The 25,321-nt window shown below is 47.8% G+C and overlaps 1 protein-coding gene across 2 annotated transcripts in view; it reads left to right on the top strand.

Annotated features, from left to right (window-relative positions):
- Positions 1 to 11,532, top strand: part of PAX5 (paired box 5) — a 121,879-nt gene extending 110,347 nt beyond the window's left edge. For both annotated transcript variants that reach the window (XM_027709064.1, XM_027709065.1), the window contains 2 exons: positions 3,894 to 3,980; positions 11,062 to 11,532. In XM_027709064.1, the coding sequence (XP_027564865.1) occupies positions 3,894 to 3,980; positions 11,062 to 11,138 (164 nt within the window). In that variant the 3' untranslated portion in view covers positions 11,139 to 11,532. The remainder of the gene's footprint in view (positions 1 to 3,893; positions 3,981 to 11,061) is intronic.
- Positions 11,533 to 25,321: the final 13,789 nt, after the last annotated feature.

Here is a 25,321-nt window from a genome sequence, read left to right on the forward strand (position 1 = left end):
TATGCTCACGCTTTTCAGTTTCCCTGAAGATTACAAAGAAAACTTGCAGGAAGCTTACCTTAAAGCCAAGCAGACTGGTAAATGTGAGTTGATAATTCCCAGAGAAAATGCTGCAGGATGGACAGTTTTGCAGCTGAAGGTCCGTCCACCACCATCAGACTACCTGTAGCCACCTGAACTAACCCCATAGGGGTCTATATCTCTGTCCCATCATCTCAAAGTGGAATGTATCTCCCAGGTCTTGCCACTGGCTTGTAGCAGCAGTGTTACTGGGAATCATTCTTTTTTCCTTCTTTCACTGTACCTCTCCCTCGGTGGGGCAGGGTGGTGGAAAGGTCTGACCCCTTTTGGGCTACAGCCACACAGAGCACCGTGGCAGTGTGGAGCCAGGTCTGTGGCAAGAGGTGGGCTAACTCTGGCAGGAACCCTTTGTTTGTGTCTTTGTGTCTCAGCGAGGTAAGAACTATTGAGGAGGGGGCTTACCATTTCGTGTAAAGGAGGGATGTGTCCAATTGCTACCCCTTCCTCGTGGTGCAGGCAGGCATCGTTCTCATGTGGGTGACACGCTGCCTGTGTGTGCGCCCCTGGGTGGCTGATCTGTGGTGTTTGTGTTTGAATAGGACAAGGGCTGGCTGGTAAAAACTGCTGTCAAGAAGTGTAGCTGATGGACCTTAGAATAGCTGGTGGAATTCATGAGGCAGTCATGCAGCGTTCATTCATCTATCTTAGTTTCACTTATGTCTGCCCAAGTGCTGCAGTTGTACTAGCAGGGCTTGAGACTTTCTCCCCACTTCTCCTTTTCCTCTCCCCTCTCTCATGTTTCTTTCCTCTCATTTTCCTTCCTGTCCTACTCTCTCTCTCTCTCTCTTTCTCTCTCTCTCTCATGCGCGCACTCTCTCCCTCCCTCTCTTTCTCTTTTTCCCCCCTGCAAGGCTGATGGATATGCAGAGTATGTTAAGAAGCAAGCAACACTGTCACTGAGCTGATGGTGCTCAGTGACTCCTCGAGCTCCTGGCTGGTCTGTACTGCAGGAGCTTGACACCCTGACCACTGAGGCATAAAAAACAGAGAATTGGAAGCCTCAGCCTGACAGGCACTGGAGCATCCCCCAGAGAGGGTCCACGATGTGTCTGTGTGCGAGTGTGGGGAGGAGGGCAGTGGGGATGGTGGGGGAGGAGAGCAAGGCAGGAGAGGATGAAACAATGAAGTGTCAGCCCATTCCCACCCGCAGTCCTGCTGCAGCACCGATGAACATTTGGGAAGCACTGCTGCCTGCTCCGTGGCGTGCACAGCATCAGCATGGGACAGACCGGGTCTGTGCAGCCTTGGGAGAACAGGAGAGGGGAGCAGTGGGTGTGAAGGGGAGGGAGGGAGAGAAAGAGGGAGGAAAAGAGGGCGGTGGGACAGCTGAAAATGAGGGGTTGTCCAAGGGGAGCATGCTCCCCCTTGGGACACAGCTCTTGCAGGCATATGACAGTTCATTGTGAGCTTCATTTGAGGCCTGGGGTGCTCCTGGTGCACAAAGGACAGGACAGGCTCTTCTCTGCACTCTGTGCAAATAGCCTGCAGCAGGGATCATGGTCTGTCCTGCTGTCCTGTCTGTCTTGTCCCTCTGTCCATGCACTGTGCAGCTCCAGGGGACAATGTGGCAGCAAGAGTCTCTCCCAGAGAGTTTGGTCAGGCAGCCAAACTGTTTTGTGCAACTAAAAAGGGCTAAATCTTTGAATTTCTCACTTCCCTGTGGAAAGGAAGAAATGAAACCCCTGGAGAAAGTGGTGTGTGATCTCCTCCCTGTAGAAGAGACACCCACAGGATGAAGGGATTTGTGTGTGCCACACACTGACAGGAGGATCTGGCTTTGAGTCTTCAAGGACTGGGAAACATCACGATACTCACAAGTGAAATTCCCAGACCTATTGCTGCCCATGTGCTTTGCAGGCTTGGGCAAACACCAGAAAGACTAAGCTGGGCCAGAAACCTGCTGGAAGCTGAGAGGCTTTGTGGGGAGGGGGCAAGCAGGGAGGGCTCTGGTGAGACAACAGCCTCAGCTGTGGTGGTGCAGATGCAGAAAGGAACAGAGAGAAGCTTCTGTGTCCTGTGGGAGAGAGCTGGATTCCTGACTTGCAGAAGGCAATGCAGATGCTTTTGCCAGTGGTCCTGGTACATCAGGTGGCTCCTGACATATCTTCTGGCATTGCCAGCTTTGCCACGCCTCAGTCTTTTAGAGTGAGCATAGTGATGGAGGTAACATTCAGGCGCTGAAGTCATCTATCATCCATAGCGTCAAGAGCAGAGAGGAATTGTAGGTATGGTGTTCTTCACTGTGAAGAAAGGTCTGGAAACAGCTTCATTTCTCCTGGCTCATGGTGAATTAATACCATTCCTTAGAGGCACTAAAGAAAACCTCTCTGAGCTTGTGGAGCGATGTGGTTGGCACAGCAAGGTGTGCTGAGCATGGAAGCACTTGCTGCTGCTGACTTGGGACCTCCTCTCTGTGGATGCTGTGGCGGGGGAGAGAGCAGGCTGAGGCTGGTAGATTCAATCCCATGGGTCTGAAGGGCAGTGAGAAACAAGGAAGGGATGCTAACAGAGACCTCCTGGAGCAGACCAGTGACGGGCAGGTCCTGCTGTCAGCACACTCGGTGTGTTCATCTTGCGGTGCAGAAGGAGAGGCAACTCATTTTCACTGAAGCAGCATCATGTGGAGACCAAGCTGATCTAGATCTGACCCTATATTTTGGTGACCAGAGCATCATCCCCTCTCCCCTGGAGCCAGCAGGCCAGCAACTTGCCTAAACTGTGTCCTGAGAGAGAAGGCCTCTTACTGACCTGGGGACCCAGGAGTGGTCTCCAGGGTGGGTCTGTCAGTTCTGCTGGGCTCGGGTGCTGAGCCTTGGGTGCTCAGGACATGGTGTCAGGGCTCTGCTGCCCAGCTGGGGTAAAGGCAGATCCTGGGTACAGCCCGGGGGCTGCACCAGCACCAAGGACCAAAGCAGGCAAAGATCATGGTGAGCACCTTCTGCTGCAGGGTGGCAGCCCCCTCCTCTTGGCTTAGGAAACCTATCCTTTCTCCTGCCATGCTGCACTGTGCGTGTATATATTTATGTGTGGGAGAGAGAGAAGGAAAGGAGGAAGAAAGAGATAGAGGAGAGTGGAAATCTGTCATTTGAAGAAAATTTCCCAGTAAAGCAGCAGCAGCGTTGGTATTTGCACGGTGGAGGGCCTGGGTCAGAGCCCCATGGTGCAAGGCAAGGCTCTGTACTGAATAACTCGCAGCTGAAGTATGAAGCAGGAGGTGACATGTGAAGAGAACAAACAGATGGGGAGAGCGGGTGCTGGCAAGGAGATAAATAGCTCCTCAAGCATTTTTTCTGCCTTTGTCTGAAACAGATGCAAACATCTTTCTCCTTGGCTTACAGTGTTGGACAAATAGCTGGGACCGTGACCATGTTCTCCTGGAAGGGTACCCAGTATCTAGAAAACTGTCTGGTTCATCTTGTCCTGCAGCAGAGATCCTATCTGAGCAGCTCTGTCCTTGTTTTGTGTTTCTTGCCCCGAGTGCTCTAGGGCCATAGAGGCAAGGACCAGCCCCATCAGTGTGTCCCAGAGGCCTCTCCATCCCTCCTCATCGCCTTGTTCCTCAGCATGGGCTGCCTGAGAAAATCCCACTAGCTCAGCAGGCCTGAGCTACAGCATGGAAAGGATGCCTAAAAGATGGCTGCACCCATTTACTTAATAATTTGCCCACTCATATTGCCCTTCCTCAAGGTGTCCAGTAGTGCTTTTACTGTGGCTGTCACTGGAGCACAGTGCACACTGAAGAGCTCCTTTCTCTCAGAATGTTAACTGTCATCTCAAATCAAATAATCTTTTGTTCTGTCTCTTTAACTTAGGGAGTGAGTTTTCTGGGACCCCGTACAGCCACCCGCAGTATTCAACATACAACGACTCCTGGAGGTTTCCCAACCCTGGACTCCTGGGTAAGTGGCTACCCCTGCCTTGAGAGCTCAGAGCAATGTGTGTGGTGTTTTTCCACCCCTGGGGTGGGCAGAACATGTGTACTGACCTGGTCCTCAGTCCCTGTGCTCAGCCCATGCATGGGACTGCAGGTCTCCTTTGGGGTGCATAATTATTCTTGATTCACTTTGTCGAGAAAAAGCCCCGACCCAAACCTCTCATCATCCTGCTTCTGCCTGATAAAATCCTTCCAGAGACATGGAGCGTTGCCAGAAAGCACGAGCCGCATTTTGTTGAGGGGAAGGGATCCTGTTCAGACAAAACTTGAGGTGCCAGATGTAAGCCCCATCAGTCCCCATGCCATTGCTGCTAGCTCATGCAAGTGTTTGCATCTCTCCCTGACCTCATGTTGCATTTGTGCCCCAATTGTGTGTTTGCCCACTCCATCCCTCCTTAGCAAGGGACCACTCTGCCCGTGCAGCCTTGCTGATGCCAGCACAGTCCCTACAAGCGATGGGAGGCAGAAGCCCTGTAGCTCATGCAGGATCATGGCCCTCATGTGAAGGATAAACATAATCCATTTTACACCACTGTCAAAAGCTGGCCCCCTTTGACCTTATATACATGTAGCATGCAGTAATTAGAATTTTTCCCTGCATAATTTGCATGGATGAGGTAAGTAAAATACCAATTAATTGTCATCTCTCAACACGGGACTAGCGTGCCTTAGAGATTTCCAGATTTATGGATGACAGGGCTGTTATATGTGACCTCCAGCAGCGAAATAATTTTGAATTTTTGTCATACTTTTTTCGTCCAGTTTCTTTGTTTTAAGTAATTGAGTCCCCATGTAATTGAACCACCCAGGCTGTATTCATCATTGTTCTTGTCCTTAAACAAATCCTTGGGGAGCCATAGACTGCCTCTGCCTCTCATGCCATGGTGCTGGTATAATGCTGCTATTTGCTGTGCCACATTTAAGGGTTTGTTAGCGCTTCCATCATAAATCAGCAGACAGATCTCCAGCTAATATGGATGGGCATAGCTGCACAAAGCCAGGGGAGTCCCCCTGCTCAAACTCACAGTTTCCATGGCCACAGCCAGTAGCTCTGGTGGGATTTTGGCTGGGCTGCGCGGGAAAGACGCTTTTGCCAGGAGGAAGAACATACACCATGTTTTCTTCACGTCTCATTTTGCAACTCCTTTGGAAGCAGAAGAACTGCTTCAGCAATGCTTTGCATCATGGATGGGCCTAGGAAGCCAGGTTGTAGGTGACTTTCTAAGTTTTGCTTGCAAACTGGTAAAAAAACAGGCATGACACTAAAAACAAATGACAACCCAGCCCTAACCCTGCCCTTCTTCATGAAGACAGGGCTTTTGGAGGGGTATCTGAGCTGTGCACTGCGCTCCTGCCTGTGGGTGTCCACCACCACAAGGGAGGATGTGTGCACCATCCAGAGCCATCCCAAAGCCATTCCTGAGCTCTGTGCAGCCTCGCAGGGGTGGACAGTAACCTTTCGACTCCATCAGCAGCAGGTTGTGCCCATGACCTGCTCAGCTCTTCATTTGAGGTGATGGGCTTTTATCAGCTCCGAGTGTGCTGTCCGGGGTGCCAGGCAGGGTATGTCTCCATGGTGCCCTGAATATGTTGGAGATGTGTAGGTCTGGATCAGGAGAAGACTTTAAAGCAGAGGCTGGCCAGGAGACAGCTGCTTGCTGCCAGGACATCTTTTACCTGTGCCATTCCCTTTCTTCTCCATTCGTCCTCTTTTTCTCTTTTCCTTTCTGCATGATGCATTTTGGAGGCAAATTCCATCTCATCTTTGCCATATGAGCACAGTTATGGGGATGGCATGCTCTTTGCAGCAACGCTTCTGTCTCAGGCTGGCAAGGATTTCTTCAGTAGTATTTACTCAGCAGCATGCTGTGAACCTGTGTTTAAATGAGGCAAGGGCAAAAAAATTTGGATGCTCCTGTTTCCAGAAACTTCAGCTTTTTTGAAATGGAAATGTTTAATGCTTTTTTTTTGTTTAATTTTATTTTTTGCTGTTGCGAATTGTTAAAATGTATAATCTTGCCTTCCTTTTTTTTTATCCTCTTCAATATACTTTTTTTTCGGCATTTTCAAAATCTTCTGTTTCAGTAAACACAGGCTCAGTGATTTTACAGATAAGGTTATATTGCTTTGAGTGTTTAACGACACATTGATTTGGAGTTATGAGACTGGAAGTCTTGATGCATCGAAAAGAAAAAGAAATTGGGAATTTTTGTTCTGCATCAAGTCCTGAAGATTAACTTAACAGTTCAGTTCAGCCTGGTCACAAAATGGGGGGAACTGGAGGTTTCTGGAGGGAGAATCCCCTTGCCTGACCACTGGTAGGTCTAAGTACAGTGATATGGTCTGAGCAATGTCTCCGCAATCAGCTATAGGCTATGGGTCAGACATCTCTTGTGCCTTGCAAAAATCCCTCTTAACCACAACTCTGCCTTTGTCACTGGAAGCCTGATCCTGATCCTGCACTCCCATCTTCCTAGTGCCTGCTAATTCCACTGGTAATTCAGGGCAAGTAGGAGTCTGTGGCAGTGCCTTAAAAACCTGCCCCAAGTCGCCCTGCACACCCAGAAGGTGCCATGTGATGAGCCTGAGCACCCGCGGTGGAGAGGAGGTTAATTTGCACTATATCCAGGATGCTTCCACTCCTCTCAGGAGTATACGTGAGAGCATTTAGTAATTCTCTCCTGAGAGCAAGCTCTGGCAGTATCAGCCTCAGAACAGAAACCCTGACAAAATTAATCAGGACTGGTACATTGCCTGACACAGTTTGTTTTACAAAGTCCTGTTCCTTTCACTGAGATGAAAGTGTAATACTGTAAGCACTTAACAGTGCCTATGTTCAATTAATTCCCTGTGCTGGCAAGGAAGAATTGCACGGCAGCAATCACACCAGGCTGAGACCTGTGAAAGAGGAGCTAAAAGGAGAGATGCCATGATTTGCAAGTGGTAGGAAGAAAGGATACTTGGTTTGAAAAATTATTTTTTATTTTTTGGGCGTTGTAAAGAGAATAGGAACTGGGAGAGAGATGAGAATGGTGAGAAAGCTTTGGTTGTTAGTCTCTAGTCTTTGTCCTGTGCGTGTGGAGCAGCAGTGAGGGGTGTGAAGTGGTGTCTTCAAGGGAAGGCAGAACCATACTTGTGGCATGCAGGCAGTGGGAAGAGGCTGTCTGGACCCAGAAGAGCACCAGCTGCTCACCATCACCCCAGTGCCTGCTCTGCTCTTGCTTTGGTGCTCCCCACTCCTCTGCACCATGCAGCCAAGCCATGTCTGCCCCAGCTGTTTTGGGAAATGCTGCAGATGGGGGACTGCTCTCCTTCCTCTCTGGGGCAATCCCAGGTTCTGTGCCCCACTGCTCTTGGGGAAGGGCAGACAACCAAGCCACAGACCTCCAGAGTGATCAAGAGAAGCAGGAGCAGAAGAAGAAGTCAGTTGCTTGCTGCAGCTCTGCAGCATCTTCCTGCTCTTTGAGTCCTGCTGTCAGCCCCGGTGGCACCCACACCATTCTTGTGTGGCAGGGACATGGCAGCCTTTTATGTGGAGGTTGGCTCAGTCCTTCCTTGACCATAGCAAGAGGGATGACAGACCTTGAGTTCTTAGGGGGATGTGCTGGGAAGGGGACACAAACCCTGGTCACTCATGTGGTGTCTGGCTTGGTGGCTGTAGCAGGTGTACCCATCTCAAAGCCAGACAAAGAGGTGAGGGAAAGGCCCCTTTTTCCTGTTTGTTTGTTTTTTTTCCCCACACTCTGCAGTGAATCGCCTGCAAGTGGTACAGTGCAGGGATGCACATGAACGCATGTGCACGAGTTCTGGGGCTCACACTGTCACTGTCAGCACAGATTGGTGCTTGCCAGCATTGGGTCAGCTCAACGCATGCATGCTAAGAGTGGATAACAGCAGCACTGTCTAATGAAGAAAAACGATTCAATTTTGTGCTGGCTTGTAGTATTTGGCTCAATGATGCTCGCTGTGGGTTCTACTTGATGTGGTGTCCCATGTCCAACGTGGACGTGGTCCTTGTGCACTGGTTGGGTGGGGTTGGCTGCACCATTGTGGTGTTCTGGCTGCCAGTGCTGGCATGGTGCCTCGCAAGGGCAGGGCTTGGAGCTGCTCAATTAGGGTTGGATTCGATTCCTCTGTGGGTTTCTGTGGAAAGATTGGAGAACAAGTAGGCACTAGAAATGACTGTGTCAAAAAATAAATTGATGATAGTATGAATTAGAGAGGAAAAATGACAGAAGGATGGAGAAGTCTATTCTGGATGGGGGCATGGTGACAGGAAGAGGGAATACTTTCATTTTTCACTTTAAATACAAGCTTTTTCAATTGCACTGCTGAAAGGCAAACTGGAAACATCTAACTTGAGAGAAGTGTAAGACCTTTGGAAAGCATGGGAAAAATATTGGGCTTTGGTAGCTGCATTGAGTCAGAACTGCAGTGGAGGAAGAGAGAGTGGGAAAACAAAGGCCCTGACCCCCAAAGGACCCCATTTACTCCATAACCTCATAAAGTGCTGCATCCAGCTCTGGTGGGACCCAGACACTGCTCCATGAGTCAGGGTGAAATTGTTAGGTGCTGCTAGATCCCTCCTTTGGATTTTTTACCCCTCTGCTTGAGTTGAGCTGTTATGGCCAGTGCTGGTTCTGGTGCTGGTGGAAACTGGGGTCTCTGCTGGGATCACCACTGGCTGCTCAACATCGACCTTGTGGTGATGTGGTAGGTGAAGAGAGCATTTCCACCCTTCACTGGCCTGTGAGTTGTTATGTCTCAAGATACTGCCTGTCCTGCAGTGCAAAATGATCCCCATGGATCACTGGATGGACATGGGCCAGAAAACTGGGCACCCCCCAGGTCACTTGCTACACCGAACATCCCTAAAATCCCAGCTAGACTGGACATGCACATTTCAAAGTCTGGTGTACTGTTACACTTGCCTTTGTTCATTCAAGACTAGCCAATTTGACCAGGGAAGGCTTCCATGTTTTCAATGGCTTGATTTTGACTGGGATACTCAGTATACAGCACTTAATTTCAGGCTGCCAGTGAGAAAGGTATTCACTGTCTTTCTGAATCTTTCTAGTATTCTCTCCAGGAAATACAGTTTCTGAGGCAGGGGCTTGTTAACCTGGTGTCAGTTACCTGGAAGAGGACTGTCTGTCCATCCTAGGATAGCAGTTGTGGTGCCCTCAGCAGGTATTACAAGGATGTCAGCTCTACACTTGTGCAAGCATAAATGGGATGATGACCTTCTGAATGGATCTGCTTTGACACCATTGGCTATGGCTTAACATTTTTAACTTTTAGTAAATAAACCTAGATGGGTTAGGTTCCTGCCTAGGATTTTGTATACAGACAACTTTGCAAATGCTTATCCTGGCCAGTGATTTCACAGACTCTTTTGAGTTATTCTTGGATATGGTAAAATTGTCTTTCCAGTCAAGTGGAGTGACACTCCTGAAGATCGGTTTATCTCTTTTTAAACCCAGCCCTTTGTGGTGGCTTTGTCTGATTTTTAAGTGTGAATGTCTGGGTCAATAAAGATGATACTGAGGACAACACAGACTGCCTCCCTGCATACAAGCTCCTGTTCTGCCACAGCACTGACTGGTGCAGAAGCCACATTCCAGTAGCCAAACCCCTTTGTTTCTGACCCCTTGGAGCTGCAGCTGCAGAGTACCACATGCTGTGGTATGACACTGATCACGAAAAAGAAGTTTCCTTTGCCGTCACTGTGCCAAGGAGTGCATTGCACATACTGTGCAATAGCAGATGCTCCCCTGGAAATGAGAAGCAGGAGGCTGGCGATGAAGGCTGAGCTGATTTCCTGATGTGGCACTCTGGACAAAAGCAGCCTAGAAGGAACAGGTGGGCTTGTCTTTTAGATGGATCCTGGTGGACCCACAACAGTGAGGCAGCCCTGCATGTTGCCAATGGTTAATGGTGACCGTGCATGAGCTTTCTCTTAGAGGCTGACTGTGCAACTCGCACTCTGCGTTTGGGCTTTTGAACCAGCAGTAACCACTCAGGTCATTTTGGGATGAACACAAAGCCTTCATCTGGAGGCTGTGCAGCGGGAGGAGAGGCCAAAAGGTTCTCCAGCCTCCTAGAGGTGGAGCTCTTGGCTCAGCAGAGAGCAGGTGAACAGCAGCATAGGGCATGCCACCTGGGTTTCTCCTTCCTACTCCAGAGGGTGTGCAGGGTCATGGTGATGGAACAACAGGGGCGCTGCCACACTCAGACTATACCCAGGGACTGGGCAATCATTGGACCTGCAGGAGCAGGGTTTGCTAGATCTGGGGTGGAAGTAAACAGCCAAAAACACACCTTAGGCTTCACTGCCACTGATGTTTTCCTGAGAGGTCCACAGACCCTACTGAACTCTGATGGCACCACCTTTTCCTGGTGGAGTCAGCTCCTCTCTTCTTAGAATGGAGCAGAGTTGACTTCATTGCTGGTGTGCTTGGAACATTTTTTAACAAGTGGTGCTGTCTGGACAGATTGGTGTCTCTCCAAGTACAAGTCAAAGACTGTTCCTCTTTCGAGCAAATAGTCCAGGTTCCTGGTGATCCTTGAGTGATCACTCTATCTACCACTCTGTAGCCTTGCAGGACAGAAAAAAATCATTGCCAATATTTTTCAGGCCTTTCCTCAGCAAATGAGTGCTTTCAGTGAAATATGTTGAATGCTTTGGGGTTCAACCTCCTCCACCTGTCCAAAAGAAGGGGGGAAAATCAAAGAAGTCACAATGTGGTAGTGGGTTGGGGCTGTGCTATTTTGACCTTTCATTCTAAAAAGCAATTAACTGTTTTGGTGAAGTGAATGAAATTGATGTTTTGAGTGAAGGAAGGGAAGAAGGTATCGAACTGCCAGCAGCAATGCAAAGCAACGGTACCCGCTTCTTATGCAGGATACATGAATGTGATTTTTATTCTAATTACCCAGCCTTTACTGAAGCTCTGGCTGGAGAGCTCTCTGCCACCCATGTCAGAATGCTGCAAGCTGGCACCTTTCCACCTTTGTCTTCCTCATGGTGGTCTCATCTCTCACAGGCTCCCCCTACTACTACAGCACTGCGGCCCGTGGGGCAGCCCCACCAGCCACCGCCACCGCCTACGACCGCCACTGATGCCGGAGCCCCGGCACTGGGGCTGACGGCACCGCCTGGGACAGCCGCGGCCACTCACCCTGCTACAACCACGCCAGCTGCACCACGAGGGAAGGAGAAAGTACCTACTAGGAACATTACCACCGAAACTTCGCTCTTTAAACTTGGTGAACTGATTGTTGTATTCTTAAATCTGGTTGAGTCTCGAATCAAACAGAGGAATGGGAGGAAGGGGTTCTCCCTGAAGTTCTGTGTGGTCAAAAGTGCACGGTAGCTTCACGTTCTTTGCAGCCAGCTGGCTACTGCTTTAATCGCCTGCGGGTGCCATGGCTGTATCTGGGGATAAGGAAGAGGTGTGAGCAGCTCCCCTTGGGGCAGCTTCCTCTTGCTGCACACTGAAACACGCTATGAGACTCAAGGCAATTTTCTTCTTCTTCTTTTTTTTTTTTTTTTTTTTTTTTTTTTTTTTTTTTTTTTTTTTTTTGTGGCAAGGAAAAGAAATCAGTCTGCTCAGTTTTACCCAAGCATCACTGTAAATACTTGCTACTTGCTTGTTTGTATTACTAAGAAGAGTGGGTTAAGCATAAGCAGCAACATTGTAAAAATACAAACTCAAAACACATCTGAAAGTGTGTTTTGAAACAGGTGCACTGATTCAAAGAACTCAGTAAGCTTTAAGCAACTTTGAACCAGGTTAACACTCATTGTGGCTGTATTTTGGGCTGATATTATTTCTGTATAGAGCATCCTATCTGACAGTTGTGTGAGACCATGCTACATGCTCGTATCAAACACATGGGCAACTGAAAGACATGGGCAATTTTGTGATATTTTACTGCTTAATATTCATTTATGTTCATTTGCCATCATAGCCCTGAAACAAATTGGTGGCTTCAAGTTAAGTAGCCTCCAGGAGGGAATTCCTAAATAACAGCGGACACCTTATGTACATCTCAATAGGTTGTGTGCTAAAACCCAGCCATGAAAACCCTGAGTGGAAGGGGAAGAAGTACCATGGTAATGATTTTTGTTTAGTGGATTGTAATTAGCGGGGTGTACCGGGCATGAGGGCAGCTGCACTCACTTTCCAAGGCAAACTAGAGGGGAAGGGGCTTGTGTTGGGGGTCTGTGTGTTTCTGTGAAGGCATCGCAGATTCCAGCCACTGTAGCCCAGACATGCCTGGGGGGAATTTTACCCTGCTAATTCCACATTTCTTCCCTCCTACTCAGAGCGGGAGCACTAATAGTCACATGTCCTTCAATGTGTGGCTTGTGGGGGACTAACCTAAGAGAGGAGAATGGCTGCAAATGATCCACTAAGCAGCTACACCAATCGGGGCAGCTCCACGGAGTCAGGAGAACTGCTGATGTCTCCCGGCAGCCTTCCCCCGCCCCAGGCCAAGGGGCAGACAACCTCAGTCACGTAAGGATGATGGGCATGACCCCATCCTTTCCCTCCTGAAGGCAGTGGAGAAGCTGCCTGGTCCTGTTGAGATGAAGATCTGGCCATAGCCTCCTTACTTCTGGCCCAACCATCCTCATCCACCCAGAGCCACAAAGGGTCTGCTAAGGGGTCCTGTTACCACTTGCCCATGAGTGCCCCAAGGTGGAAGAAGGGTTGTTGGTGTCAAACCTGAGATTGATTCCTGTGGATGAACATTCAAGGAGGTATTTACCTGCTTCCAGCTGTACAAGCATTTCTCTGAAATGGCAGCTCCTGAGTTAACACTATTGTCTCTCCTGTCTCCCCACCTCACCACTTGTGCTGCATGTCTGGTGTCCATAGTGGCCACTGATGTGCTGAGAATTTTTCTCTCCAACTCCAGTGGAATCTTCTTATGCTATGGAAGTGCAACCATCACTTAAAAGTTTCCAGGGCAGATGTGTTCTGATCCTCAAAAGCCACAGAGACACTTAGGTCCCACTGGCTCAATGACATTTCAGTGGGATGTTCACAGAGCCCATCAGGGATCCTGGCCAGAGTCTTTCAAATTTTGCCCCTAATCCAGAAATAAGTTTTGTGACAAGCTTCTTGGTGAGATAAGTCCTACTTTTCCTCTATCAGCAATTAATAACTGATACATACCCATTTTTAACTAAAGACAAATAACAGCACGGACAGTTTATACAGGTAACCTTCTGAAGCACTGCTTTGGGTTTGTACCTTTCTGAGCACCCCATGATTGCTTGGACAAATCTGCAAAGGACATTTCCATTCCTGGGACCACGTGTCAGAGCCTGGATGAGGCTCCCTGTATGCACCATCTCTGTGAGTTCAGGAAGGGATGTGGCCATCCAGTGCCTTTGCTGAAGAAGTGAGAAACAAGGGCTTGACCACGGGTGCTGCTGTTGGTTCTGGAGCAGAGGTGTGCTGAGTTACATCAGCTATGGAGACACCATCTGCTTGGTGACCAGATTGGGCTAAAACAAGTCTATCTGTGTGACCAGTGAAGGAACAGCAGCTCTTGTCACTGGCACGTGGGTCTTTCACCCACTCTGCCGACTGCCCTGCAACCACGTTTCTTTTATTTGTTTCCTCAACAGCATAGATTGTGTGATGTATGTTAATTTAGACCACATTAAGAAGACCAAACATGAGACTTCAGCAGATGTTTGCATGCTCAGACAAGCAGCCCTTGTACTTCAGCTAGGGACTTAGGAAAGGCACAGTGGGTCTGGCTGGCCTCAAGGCTTTCATCAGGACTCCCCAGTGCCAGACCTCTGCCAGAGCTGACCTGCCAGGCACAGTGGTGGGCTCTGTCCCAGGGACTGCAGGGGTGCATGGGCAGCATACAGGTCCCAGTCAGAGCTGCCAAGGGGAAACCCAAAGCTCCCACTCTTGCACGTGCTAGGCAGGGACCTGTGCCTGGCCCTTCTCCCAAAACACATCAGCCATGGTGTGCTCACATCTGCTGGGAGATGTTCCTGGCAAGAATGGCCAGTAGAGAATTAGGACATGGAGTATTCATGGCATGCTGCTGGAAAAGGCATTTCTTGATAGTACTTTCTGGTTTTGAAAATGTTTCACTTGGGATTTACAAACTCCTTTCCTCAGGAGGACTGGACTTTCTGACCATGATCTTCACTGGGGGGAACGTTCTCCTCGGAGAATGTCTTTGAAAGGCACTCTTAGTAGAAGAAGGTGGTCCTCTGGGGATAATGGAGAACTGTCTGCATCCATCTGTCCTCTGTGGTCTCTCTGTTTCATGGGGGAGAGGTCACTGGGTGAGGTGGAGAAGCAAATGACCCCTTGGGACTGCAAGGAGGAGAGAGAGTAAGACCAGTGCAGGGGTTTAATTTGCTCTGCCAACCCTTTACTCAGATGGGATGCCCTGTAGAGCGGTGTGTCATCACTAAACCCTTGCAGAAATCAGCCCCACAAAGTGCCTTCAGGCAGTTTCAGCACTAAACCCAGTAATACACTTGGCTAGACGGAGGGTTTTCCAATACTGTGTGCTCCAGCAATAATTTTATCAAATACATTGCTGACACAGACAGGCTAAGAAATGAAATCTGAAAGGTGGAGAAGGAAAATGCTGCCGTAAGACAAACTCAACAGAAGTCACAAGACAGAACTGCATGAACTGACTTTTTGAGGAAACCCTCAATCAAATGCTGTGATACTGTGACTGTAAAGAAGACAAAAAACATTGTGGGCACTGAGTTTGCTTAGCATCTGTGTCCAAAGGCTCCATTATGGAGGCATTTTTGTTAGGCAGCTCTATGGACTGCAGAGCTCTGGATGTCTTAGGACTGGATCCACAGACCAAAAGCTCTGCTTGTTCACTGTCAAATCAGAAAAATACTGGGGCCAGAGTGTGTGTTCATTCCAAGATGTCTGAGCAGTGATCTGATTGACACTGGGACTGCAAGTGTTGGGACAGCATCGGTGCTTGATGCACTTGGGAAGGAGGTAGTCAGGAAAGAAGCAGCACCAGGGGAAGAAAAATGGAAAAAGGGGTAAAAGGATGAGAGGCATCTTTTGGAAGAAATCTTTTCTGACCAGTCCATAGAGCTCACAACAGTGGAGTGCTTACAAGACATCACCCTCCCTTGGCTCCCTGTGGCTGAGTTCTCTTGGTGCTGTGGTGTGAGGGCAGTGCAGTGGGAGAGGGCAGAGCAAGGGGTGAGGGTAGAGTGGTGGGCTTGCTATGCCAAGTCTTAGCAGTTGCTGGGTTTTAATAAATGCTCTGCCATGCTTGTCTTAGCTGATGGGGTTGTATGGGTATTCTTATTTTCTTTAATTTACCTATTTTACATGTCCTTCAGCGTGGAGGATAGAGGAAGCCATGTTATGGTCTTGCTTATTTCCAGCCACAGGTACACATAGCTTTAAGAGCCATGGCAGAGTCAACTTGTGTAGCTGTTATTGGCTCCAACACAGCTATGACTGAGTGTCCTCCCCAGTGCTGTGCTCTTTCCTGCATATATTTGCCACTGGGAAATATGAGTCCACAGGCACAACAAGTAGCACAGCACTAAGCTGATCCACCCTATGACTCTGTCCCAGCAAACTCTGGAAAAACCTGCTTTTTCTTCTGGATTCATTGCTTAATGTTAGAGGGCCAACAGCTCTTGGCTAACATGCCCTTAAGTGTCTCACTGGGCACACAAGTGATGGTCCTGTAGGGGCATTGTCAGGCAGAGTCAGATCAGGTGGCTTGCACTGACACAGGCACTGGGCACACATCCTGAGCTCCGGCTAGAGCTGCTCCGTGCTGGAGGCAGAGTGCTCAGTGGCAACGTGAGGCCAGGCACACCAGCCATGAAGCCCTGTGGTCCCTCAGACCTGCTCCTGTCACAGGTACACATTACTGCAGTGTGAGAAACAGAAAGATCTGAAAGGATCAAAAACAGTGTCCTTTTCCTGGTTGAGCTAATGAGACTCGACATGCAAATATTGAGTGAGAGGTACGTCAGAGCAGTGTCAGGATTGCTCCCCTCAGTTGTCATGGTGGTGTGTCAGCTCCAGCAGCGGCCTCGCTCACCAGTCCTGTGAAAGGGCTCACGGGATGCAAGAGCTCCAGTGCAGGAACCAGTTTAAGGGCACTGAGCTGGATGTGGCCACAGCACTGTGGGGCAGGTGGGCACGCAGGGATTGCTGCCCACACGTGTACATGTAGGCACACGTGAATCTCTCAGATGCTGGTGGAGGTTGCGGAGAGGTGGACCCTAGTCCTGCATCAGCCCGAGACACCACCCAGACAGACCCCTGTGTCCAAGGTCTCTGGCTTTGCCTTGTCAAAACTAGATGGGAAAAGTGGCCAGTGGGCATTTAGGACTCAGCCTTTCCCTTTGCTGAGTCTCCTGTGGAAAGAAACCTTGTTTTCACTTTGTAGTGGCCTTTGTACATTTTGAAATTACAGAAACTCATTTCATTGCAAATGGAATTCCTTTCCAAGGAAAAAAAAGAAACAGGCTTTTTTTTCTTACAGACAAACTACTTTGTATTAGGGACGTCTGGTATCAAAGAAATACATATCTACTGTATCCACCAAAGTCTGCAATGCCTGCATTGAACCTTACTTCTTTAAAAAGAGAGGAAAAAGAAAAGAGAGGGAGAAAAATAAAAGCCTCCTCCCCTTGAAAAATACATTACAAACAAAAAAATAACTTACAAAAAAAAACACCAACTCATAAAATAACTGTTGAATTGCCTTTGAAAGTAGGGGATAACATCTGTTGCAAAACAGATGAAAAAATGCTTCTTAAAATGTGTATGTTTTGTATTCTTTTTTTCTAGTAGGAAAAGAACAGACTTGAAATCTTGGTGTTTTTTCCTTAGTGCTGTGTGTTGCTTTTGTGTGTTATAATATTTGAATGTAATTACAGCAGTGCCAATTTGCCAAAGATGTCGAACATTATTTTGGGGATTTTGTTTTGGGGTTTGTTTTGGGGAGCAAAACGGGTGGTGGGCTGGGGACTGGGGGTGCTAAGGCATGGGTCAAAAAAGAGGGGACATTTGAAAGGGGGGGTTTTCATTTATTTGGGTTTTTTTCAATTCTTTTTCTTGTCAATACTGAAATTTGTGATTTTATTCTAAATTAAATGGTTGACTGCAACACTTTTTATTTTTAGATTAGTTGAAGAAACATGCAATAAGATTGGCGTAGTTCAATATCTGTGTGTCTTTTCATGAGAGTGACTGTTACTTGTGGACATTTGGTTTTACGTAACCTTCATGTGAGATAATTATTTGTAAATATTTACCATAATTTTATTGGTTCCCAAAATAAAAGTAATTTTTTTAAGTTCAAAAAGCCTGCTTTCACTCTTGTCCTCAGCTTGTGTCCTGCCTGTCTTGGGAAAAAAATTACCTGGTGGTTGCATTTGAAGTGGGATATTGGGGGCCGTCATGAAAAGGCATCCATTGGACAAGGCCAGGCCTTGCAGTGGTGGGTCACTGAACACCTTCCCCAGCTGGCAGCACAATCAGGCCCAGCAGGTGCTGAAACAATGCTGGTAACATGCCAATATTTGGGTCTCACTGGGCAAGCTTGCACAGCATCAAGATGTTCTCTGCTTCTCCCTCAGAGAGGAGCCTGGGTGTGGGCAAAAGGCTGTCAGGGGATGCATCTGGAGGGCTGACCACAGCTCACCAAAAGGATGTCTCTACCATACAGTGTCATGCTCAGCAGCAGAAATGGGGGAGGAGTTTTTCCAAAGCAGATGTCACTCAGGGACTGGCTGGGCACCATCAGTCTCTTTGTGGGAAGGGGTGAGCAGATGTTTTGTATCACTTGCTTTTGTTTTCCTCCATCCTTCACTTAACCTGTTTTTATCTCAATCCTTGGGTTTTCTCACTTTTGCTTTTCCTATTCTCTCCCCCCTCCTATTGTGAAAGGAGTGAGCAAAATGAATGCTAAGCTGCTAGCCATGTTAAACCCTCCACAGCATGTACTCCTTGTAATAAAAATTAACATTGATTCTAAGAGCTAAAGTCTTCCAGAGAGCTCAGAAGAATGGGTGTGTGTCCCAGTACTATACATTTTAGTCTTAAACCTGAGAAATGGAACTCAAAACTTCCCGCAATTCAGCAAATATTTGTAGATAAACAAAATCACAGCCAATGGGCACATGGACAACGGGCAGAGAGGAAAAATTAAGTTAACCAGCAACATCCATCCAGTATTTACTCAATGACCAGCTGGCTCCACTTTGGGGAGAAGTCTTCTGTCTGCACCAGCAGCATAAAGCAGGGATGCTTCCATGCAGTTGTATTTCAGTGTGGAGTGGGTATTCCCTCTCTTGAGCCTGCAGTGTCACGGACTGCATTTATGAGCAAGTGCACAAAAGTCAGTTTTCTGTAGTTGCCAAGTTCATCCAGCAGCACTTGTCCAGTCAGGTTGGACTTGGTGCATCCACCTCCACCCCTGTACTCCTCTCCTAATGTCCTAATGTGTTCTCCGTGCACCATGCACACTGCACAGCTCTCTGGGATGCACAGCTTTTGGAACTGCCCTTCACATCCCTCACCTTGTGTGGACTGAAGTGACAACCTCCCAGTGCCACTGCTCACCTCATTGCTGTGTGCTGGTGTTTGCCATCCTCCAGCCCCCATCAAGGCCCCCAGTGCCCCAAGCCCCTGGATGCAGCAGGAATCCCTTGTGCTGCCCTCCAAGCCCTGGGAGACCCAGCTTCTCATGGGCAATGTCCACTGGTGGCGATGCCTTCGGGGAAGGGAGGAAAACTCTCAGATCTTCAGATCACACTATGTCACAGTGAATGGCTCACCTCCCAGGCAGAAAGTTCCCAGAAGGGTCCGGGGCTTGGAGACCACACAAGATGACTGGTAAAGTCCGTTCTGACCCAAACTGTTCTATGGTTCTAAGATTCTTTCAGTGCACCTCCTAGCATTTCATGAGGAAGGCAGAGCGTGGATGAACCAAACCACCTTGCCCTCACAAAGCCTGTGCCAATGCCCAGGCAGCCCTCAGTGCAGATTCATAGCATAGCAGCAAAAGGACTTTGCAGGAGAACTGTCAGGTGGTCACACCAGGAGCTGTGTTGTGGCTGTCCTGTCTTTGCAATGAGGTGCTGGTGGCATTTCTTGCTCTGTTTTTTTCACACATTTTGTATTTCTGCTGTCTTTCAGCCTCACTAGGTTAAGAGAGGAGCAAGTCATCTGTCCTGCAGCAGGCAGGCAGTGCCCGTTCCTCGTTAAGCCCTCCCATGTCTGGATGTGAAATGCCATGGCAGCCTGCTGGCAGCAGAACAGTGGGATTATACCTGACAAAACTGCGGTGAGAGGCATGGGATCTTCCTCTCTCTCCAGGTGTGAGGCCCCATACCGCTTCCTTCAGTGAGAATGCCCTTCAAGGATGCAAATATGGTTTTAGCTCAAGCCTCCATACAAATGGCCATTGTTTAAGATGCCCGAGAATTGTCATTTATGCTTTTAATGAATGGGAAATGAAGACCCTTGGTTAAGCAAAGGAGTGTCTCTGTACTGTAATAGATTTTGCAGACAAGGGCAATATGCAGTTCAGCCAGGAAAGTCAGGAGCAGAGATGGCAGATACATAGGAGTTGGTACAAAGAGATCAAAGTGACAGCTCCTTTGCCAGTATTCCTGCAGTGGGCTATGATGGCTATGATCAGGAACATCTGGAAATAGTGTCACAGACAGCTGGTGTGGACTTGCAGCCTCTACCTCAAGATTTTATGACCTATTTTCATTCTCAAAAAAAACTTAAAAGACTTGAAATGCCCTAGGGAGAAAAGAAAATTCTTTATCTGTATGTGCACTGTCTTGGAGCCATCCGAAGGTGTCCTTTAGGGCAGTATTTCCAAAGGAGTGGGACTACTGATCATGTCTGAACAGTGAACTGAGAAGTGTGCTCCAGCAGCCTCCCAGCTGGATGGTCTTCTCTCTGCCTACAACTTGCAGTAACTCTCACTCACTCACCCTCCAGAGGCCCTGCTGGACAAGAGGCTTTGGGCACACCTGAAACTGGATCCCATGCCCTTGCTTCAAATGCAGCAGGAGGCATTGAAAGTGTAGCCAAAACTGCACAGCCAACGCTTGTCACCATATGCACAAGAAACTGGCTCACCGACAGCAAAACAGGTAGAATTTGACAACATCCAACACAAGTAACAGCTAGGATTAGCATGAATTAGCAATGAGACGTTTTGCAGAAGCATCCAAAAAATAGGAATGGATTCCACGAGGAACTTACAAAAGGTATAAATTTATGCATCATGCTGCACAACCTCATTTGTGTGTGCAAAAAGACAGAGAGACATTGAAAAGGTAAGAGCCCTGTGGAAGAACTTAAGGGAAGCCTTCCTGGCTCCTGGCCAGCTCCCCCAGTTTATATACTGGGCATGACATTCTATGGTGTAGAATATCCCTTCAGGCAGTTGGGGTCAGCTGTCCTGGCCGTGCTCCATCCCTGCTCCCTGAGCACCTCCTCTGTGTTGGGAAACTGAAAAGTTTGTTCATGGACAACAGAGAAGTCCTTGATTTAAGATGAGCATTACTTAGCATCAATCAAACATCAATGTTTTATCTCATTATTGTCATCCTCAATCCAAAAACACAACACTGCACGAGCCATTGGGAAGAAAATTAACTCTATTCCAGCCAAAAGCAGGACACCCCACCTCAGCCCACAGGCAGCAAACCTGATCAGACTGAGAGGCATGCTCTAGTCAGCTCTGCTACCTTATATCCCTACTAAGCCTCTGCCACCTCGCAGCACAGGGAAAGTCACACCTGATAGGAGACTGCTAAATTCTGGCTCCTAACTCTATTAAACCCATTGTAAACAGTCCTTGATAACACTTTAAATGGTCCATTACAGCAGAAATGCTTAGTTAGGGTGGAACTGACAAATGGAGTCATCATGATTAATGTTATTAAAATGAATACAAGTGCAATTTGTATAACACACATAATGTCTGACTTCCCAGGAAGTCAGATGCAGAGGATGTCTTTTATATGCACAGGGATATAATAATTCCTCTGAAGGAATCTCTTTGTAATTTAACATGAATTAATGTCCACTTATCATACTGTGTTACCCAGAGAAGCAATTTATCTAAATCCTATATATGCAATGTGGACTCTTGTCTAAGAACACCCAATAATGGAGAATCCTTCGAAGACATACATTTGCTGTACATCATTAATGCTCAGTCTGCTAAATGGCCTTTAAATTAAACAAAATTAAATAAACTCTTCTTTAATATACCACTGTAACTTTTTCATTAACAAACACATTAAGGTCTTTTTCATTTACATACAGCTGATGCAAGCATATGATACTAGAACATTCAATTAGTGTAGGAAAACATAATTCAGTATCTATATGGCAGGAAAGGGGAGGAGAAGGCAGGAGTCTGGCGCACCAGCCTTGTGTGACTGGATGTCTGCATGCCAGCCCTGCAGGAACCTGGCTTTGGGGTTTGTCAGAGGTGTTAGAGAATCATAGAATCACAGAATCATAGAATCACAGAATCAGCTGGGTTGGAAGGGACCTCCAAGATCATCAAGTCCAACCCTTGATCCAACCCCGCTGCTGTTCCCAGCCCATGGCACTGATGCCACATCCAGTTTCTTTTTAAAAATCTCCAGGGACGGAGAATCCACCACTTCCCTGGGCAGCCCATTCCAATGGCTGAGCACCCTCTCTGCAAAGAAATTCTTTCTAATATCCAACCTAAACCTCCCTTGGCACAACTCGAGACCATGCGCTCTTGTCTTACTGACAGCTGCCTGGGAAAAGAGACCAACCCCCCCCCGGCTCCCCCCTCCTGTCAGGGAGTTGCAGAGAGTGAGGAGGTCTCCCCTGAGCCTCCTCTTCTCCAGGCTGAACAGCCCCAGCTCCCTCAGCCTCTCCTCATAGAACTTGTGCTCCAGTCCCTTCCCCAGCCTCGTTGCTCTCCTCTGGACCTGCTCCAGGACCTCAATGTCCTTCCTGAGCTGAGGGCCCAGAGCTGGACACAGCACTCCAGGGGTGGCCTCACCAGGGCTGAGTCCAGGGCAAGAATCACATCCTTGGACCTGCTGGCCACACTGTTCCTGAGCCAGGCCAGGATCCATTGGCCTTCTTGGCCACCTGGGCACACTCTGGCTCATGTTCAGCTTCTTATCAATCCAAACTCCCAGGTCCCTTCCTGCCTGGCTGCTCTCCAGCCCCTCTGTCCCAGCCTGGAGCTGCAGGGGTTGTTGTGGCCAAAGTGCAGGACCTGGCACTTGACCTGGTTGAACCTCATCCCGTTGGAATCAGCCCATGGATCCAGCCTGTCCAGGTCCCTCTGCAGAGCCCTCCTGCCTTCCAGCTGATCCACACTCCCCCCCAGTTTAGTGTCATCTGCAAATTTGCTGATGATGGACTCAATCCCCTCGTCCAGATCATCAATAAAGATATTAAACAGAACTGGGCCCAACACTGATCACTGGGGGACACCACTAGTGACCAGATGCCAACTGGATGCAGCACTGTTCCCACCACTCTCTGGGCCTGGCCATCAGCCAGTCCCTAACCCAGCACAGAGTGCCCCTGTCCAAGCCGTGGGTTGCCAGCTTTTTCAGAAGAATGCTATGGGAGACGGTGTCAAAGGCCTTGCTGAAGTCCAGATAGACCACACAGAAGGTCCTAGAAACATCCTTCGTTGGAAGGGACCCAGGAGGATCATCAAGGCCAGCTCCTGGAAATCACTGCAGAACTTAGATCTCCAGACAGAACCTGGACACTGTTTCGCCCTCACATGCAATCTCTTCTGGCTGGTTTTGCTGGATTTCTCCTTTGGCAGCTATTTAGCTGTGAGCAGGTGCCAATATGTGGATGATTTTTCAATATATTATCACCTTTTACATAAACAATAAAAATTTAAATGAGAAGACCTTGGCTGATTCTTTAAAATCTATTATACCCAGAAACGATGCTGTAAAATCAGGCATTTTAGGACATAACCACAGCATACTATCAAGATTCTTTCTAATTTTTTTTTGTTTTGTTATGATGTGTGTTTTTAAACATTCTGTCTGCAGTATTCTGTATCATGCCATGCATTCACAAGCAGCATGCATGCTGTCCCAATTGTACATCCTTCCTTGTTATGTCACAGCCAATTGTGCCTGGTTCATATTACTTCTTTGGACTGTAAGCCCCATGATCCTGGGTAACAGAATAGTTCTCTACTATGATCATTTATTTCACAATCATGAAAGGAAGGTTCAAACTACCACATGTATGTTGCTTACTAATCCATAACTAATGTGATCAATATGGAACTCTGACTCTGTATATCCACATACTATCATTGGAAGAGAAAAGTTGTGCGTGCAGTGAAGGTTTTCATACTGCACAGAAAAAAAATGTAACTATAACAATCAGCTCCAATGTAACAACGAAAACAACTTTTAATTGTTTTCCCTTCACTTATATTTTCTGCTTGGCTGACTCTGCTTATGGCCCCTGGAAAGGCCAGCTCATCAGTTTTTGTTGTTAATCAAGAAGAGTAATCATTTAAGTTATGAAGACACAAGATGATTCTTTGCGAAACAGGATAACAACTTCTAGAAAATGCAAAGTAGTTTTTAAAATCTTTTTTGATTAGTAATTTGTAAGACAGCTATCTTAGAAAACAAAGTCCCCAAGAGGCACTGAGAATCCAGAAGGAAGGATGGGTTTGCCCCCATGTTCCTGGTGCAGCAGTTGCTGTTTCAGAAGCAGGGCTCTCACGTGGCATCACTGGCTCAAGGCACCATTACTCTGTTAGTGAGCAGCAAACACACTGCAGCCAGAGAAAATGGTGGGAAAATATCCTACATACCCTTGATCCCATGATAACTATTGCAGCAAACACCGTAAGTGTGGCATAGACCCCCCTTGGAAGGTGCCATTGGTCCTCAGATGTGGGGCAGGAAGCAGGGGCACATCATAAGTCCATCTGACTCAAAACATTAATTTCTGACTCGTCCTTCAGGTTGTGGCCCACAGTCCACCCCGTCACCCTCCTCAGGCACAGCACAGGGTCAGCCCTGCCAGGCCACCTGATGTGCTTTGCTCTCCCTGCAAAACAGAGTTTGGGTGTCAGGACATGCCACGACACTGGGGACCAACTGGGGGGGCAGAGGAGGGGAACATCTTTCCAGGGGTAACTGTACAGAAGTGTTCAACTTTCTGTGAAAATGGACACTGGAGCTGCTTTGCAGTCCACTGCTGCACACGCTGCTTCCTGCCACCTCACAGTGGTTCTGTGGCTACCCTTGTTTGAAAGGCAAGTGGGCTGCCCGCTGGTTTGGTGGCAGAATGAGATGAGGACGGGGATGAACAAACCCTGACGTCCATAGCAGTGCACACTTTGTCTGCCATCACTCCCTTCCTCCAGGGTCCAGCCCCACCTTCCCATGGTCAGTCCATCTGGTGGGGAAGCACTGACGTGTGTAGGTTTTGCTTGAAGCAAAGAAGGGCTCCAAAGAGGAGAAGGCTGGGAGCAGTATGAAGTGGGGAAAGAGATTGGTGATGGAGGGGAGAGAGGCCAATGATGGAGAGGAGAGGAGGAGGGACCTAGTGCCAGGAGCTGGACTGTGGTGCAGCCAAGGAGAGACGAGACCAAGGTGGAACATGGGCAAGGTATGACTGCTGAAACAACTCCTTATAGTGCTGATTAGTGCTGAAAGCCTTTCTATTGTGAGTTCAGTCTGCAAAACGAATCACATCATATATTTGCAATACACTTTCTCAAGGAAATCAAATGCAAAAAGCAGTGGCTTATCACAAGATAGCCAGCATTTCTCAAGGAATAGCTAAGAGAAAACTCTGGAGGAGCTTTGGGCAAGGTAACGTCTGCTACAAAGCCATTTCTAAAAAGTATTGGTGATATTCAACACAAGAGTCTACAAATTGCTGAACTAAGTGGAATGGGACAGTCTATCTCACTCTAAGTATCAGGTCTGACTTCAATTTAATTATTAGCATGAAGAGCTGGAGGTGTAAAAAATGTCAAATAGTTTTCTCATATGCATTAAACTATTATTAAAGATAAAATGATCTTTACGTTTTCCATTTATGATGTCTCTTTTATGATAGCAAGAAACAGCATTGATTCATAACTTATTGGTTTCACTGGTTTGTGTTATTACTGGGAACAGGTCAAGAATTGCACCCAGAGCAGGCACTAGGCTAAGAAGAAAAGGGGGCAAATAGATGAGAAAAGTTTCTGCTTTTTGAAGCCCACGCATTGCTTCTG

This window comes from Neopelma chrysocephalum, unplaced genomic scaffold (assembly GCF_003984885.1).
Source record: "Neopelma chrysocephalum unplaced genomic scaffold, ASM398488v2 Primary Assembly neopelma1_96687, whole genome shotgun sequence".
NCBI classification, from domain to species: domain Eukaryota; kingdom Metazoa; phylum Chordata; class Aves; order Passeriformes; family Pipridae; genus Neopelma; species Neopelma chrysocephalum.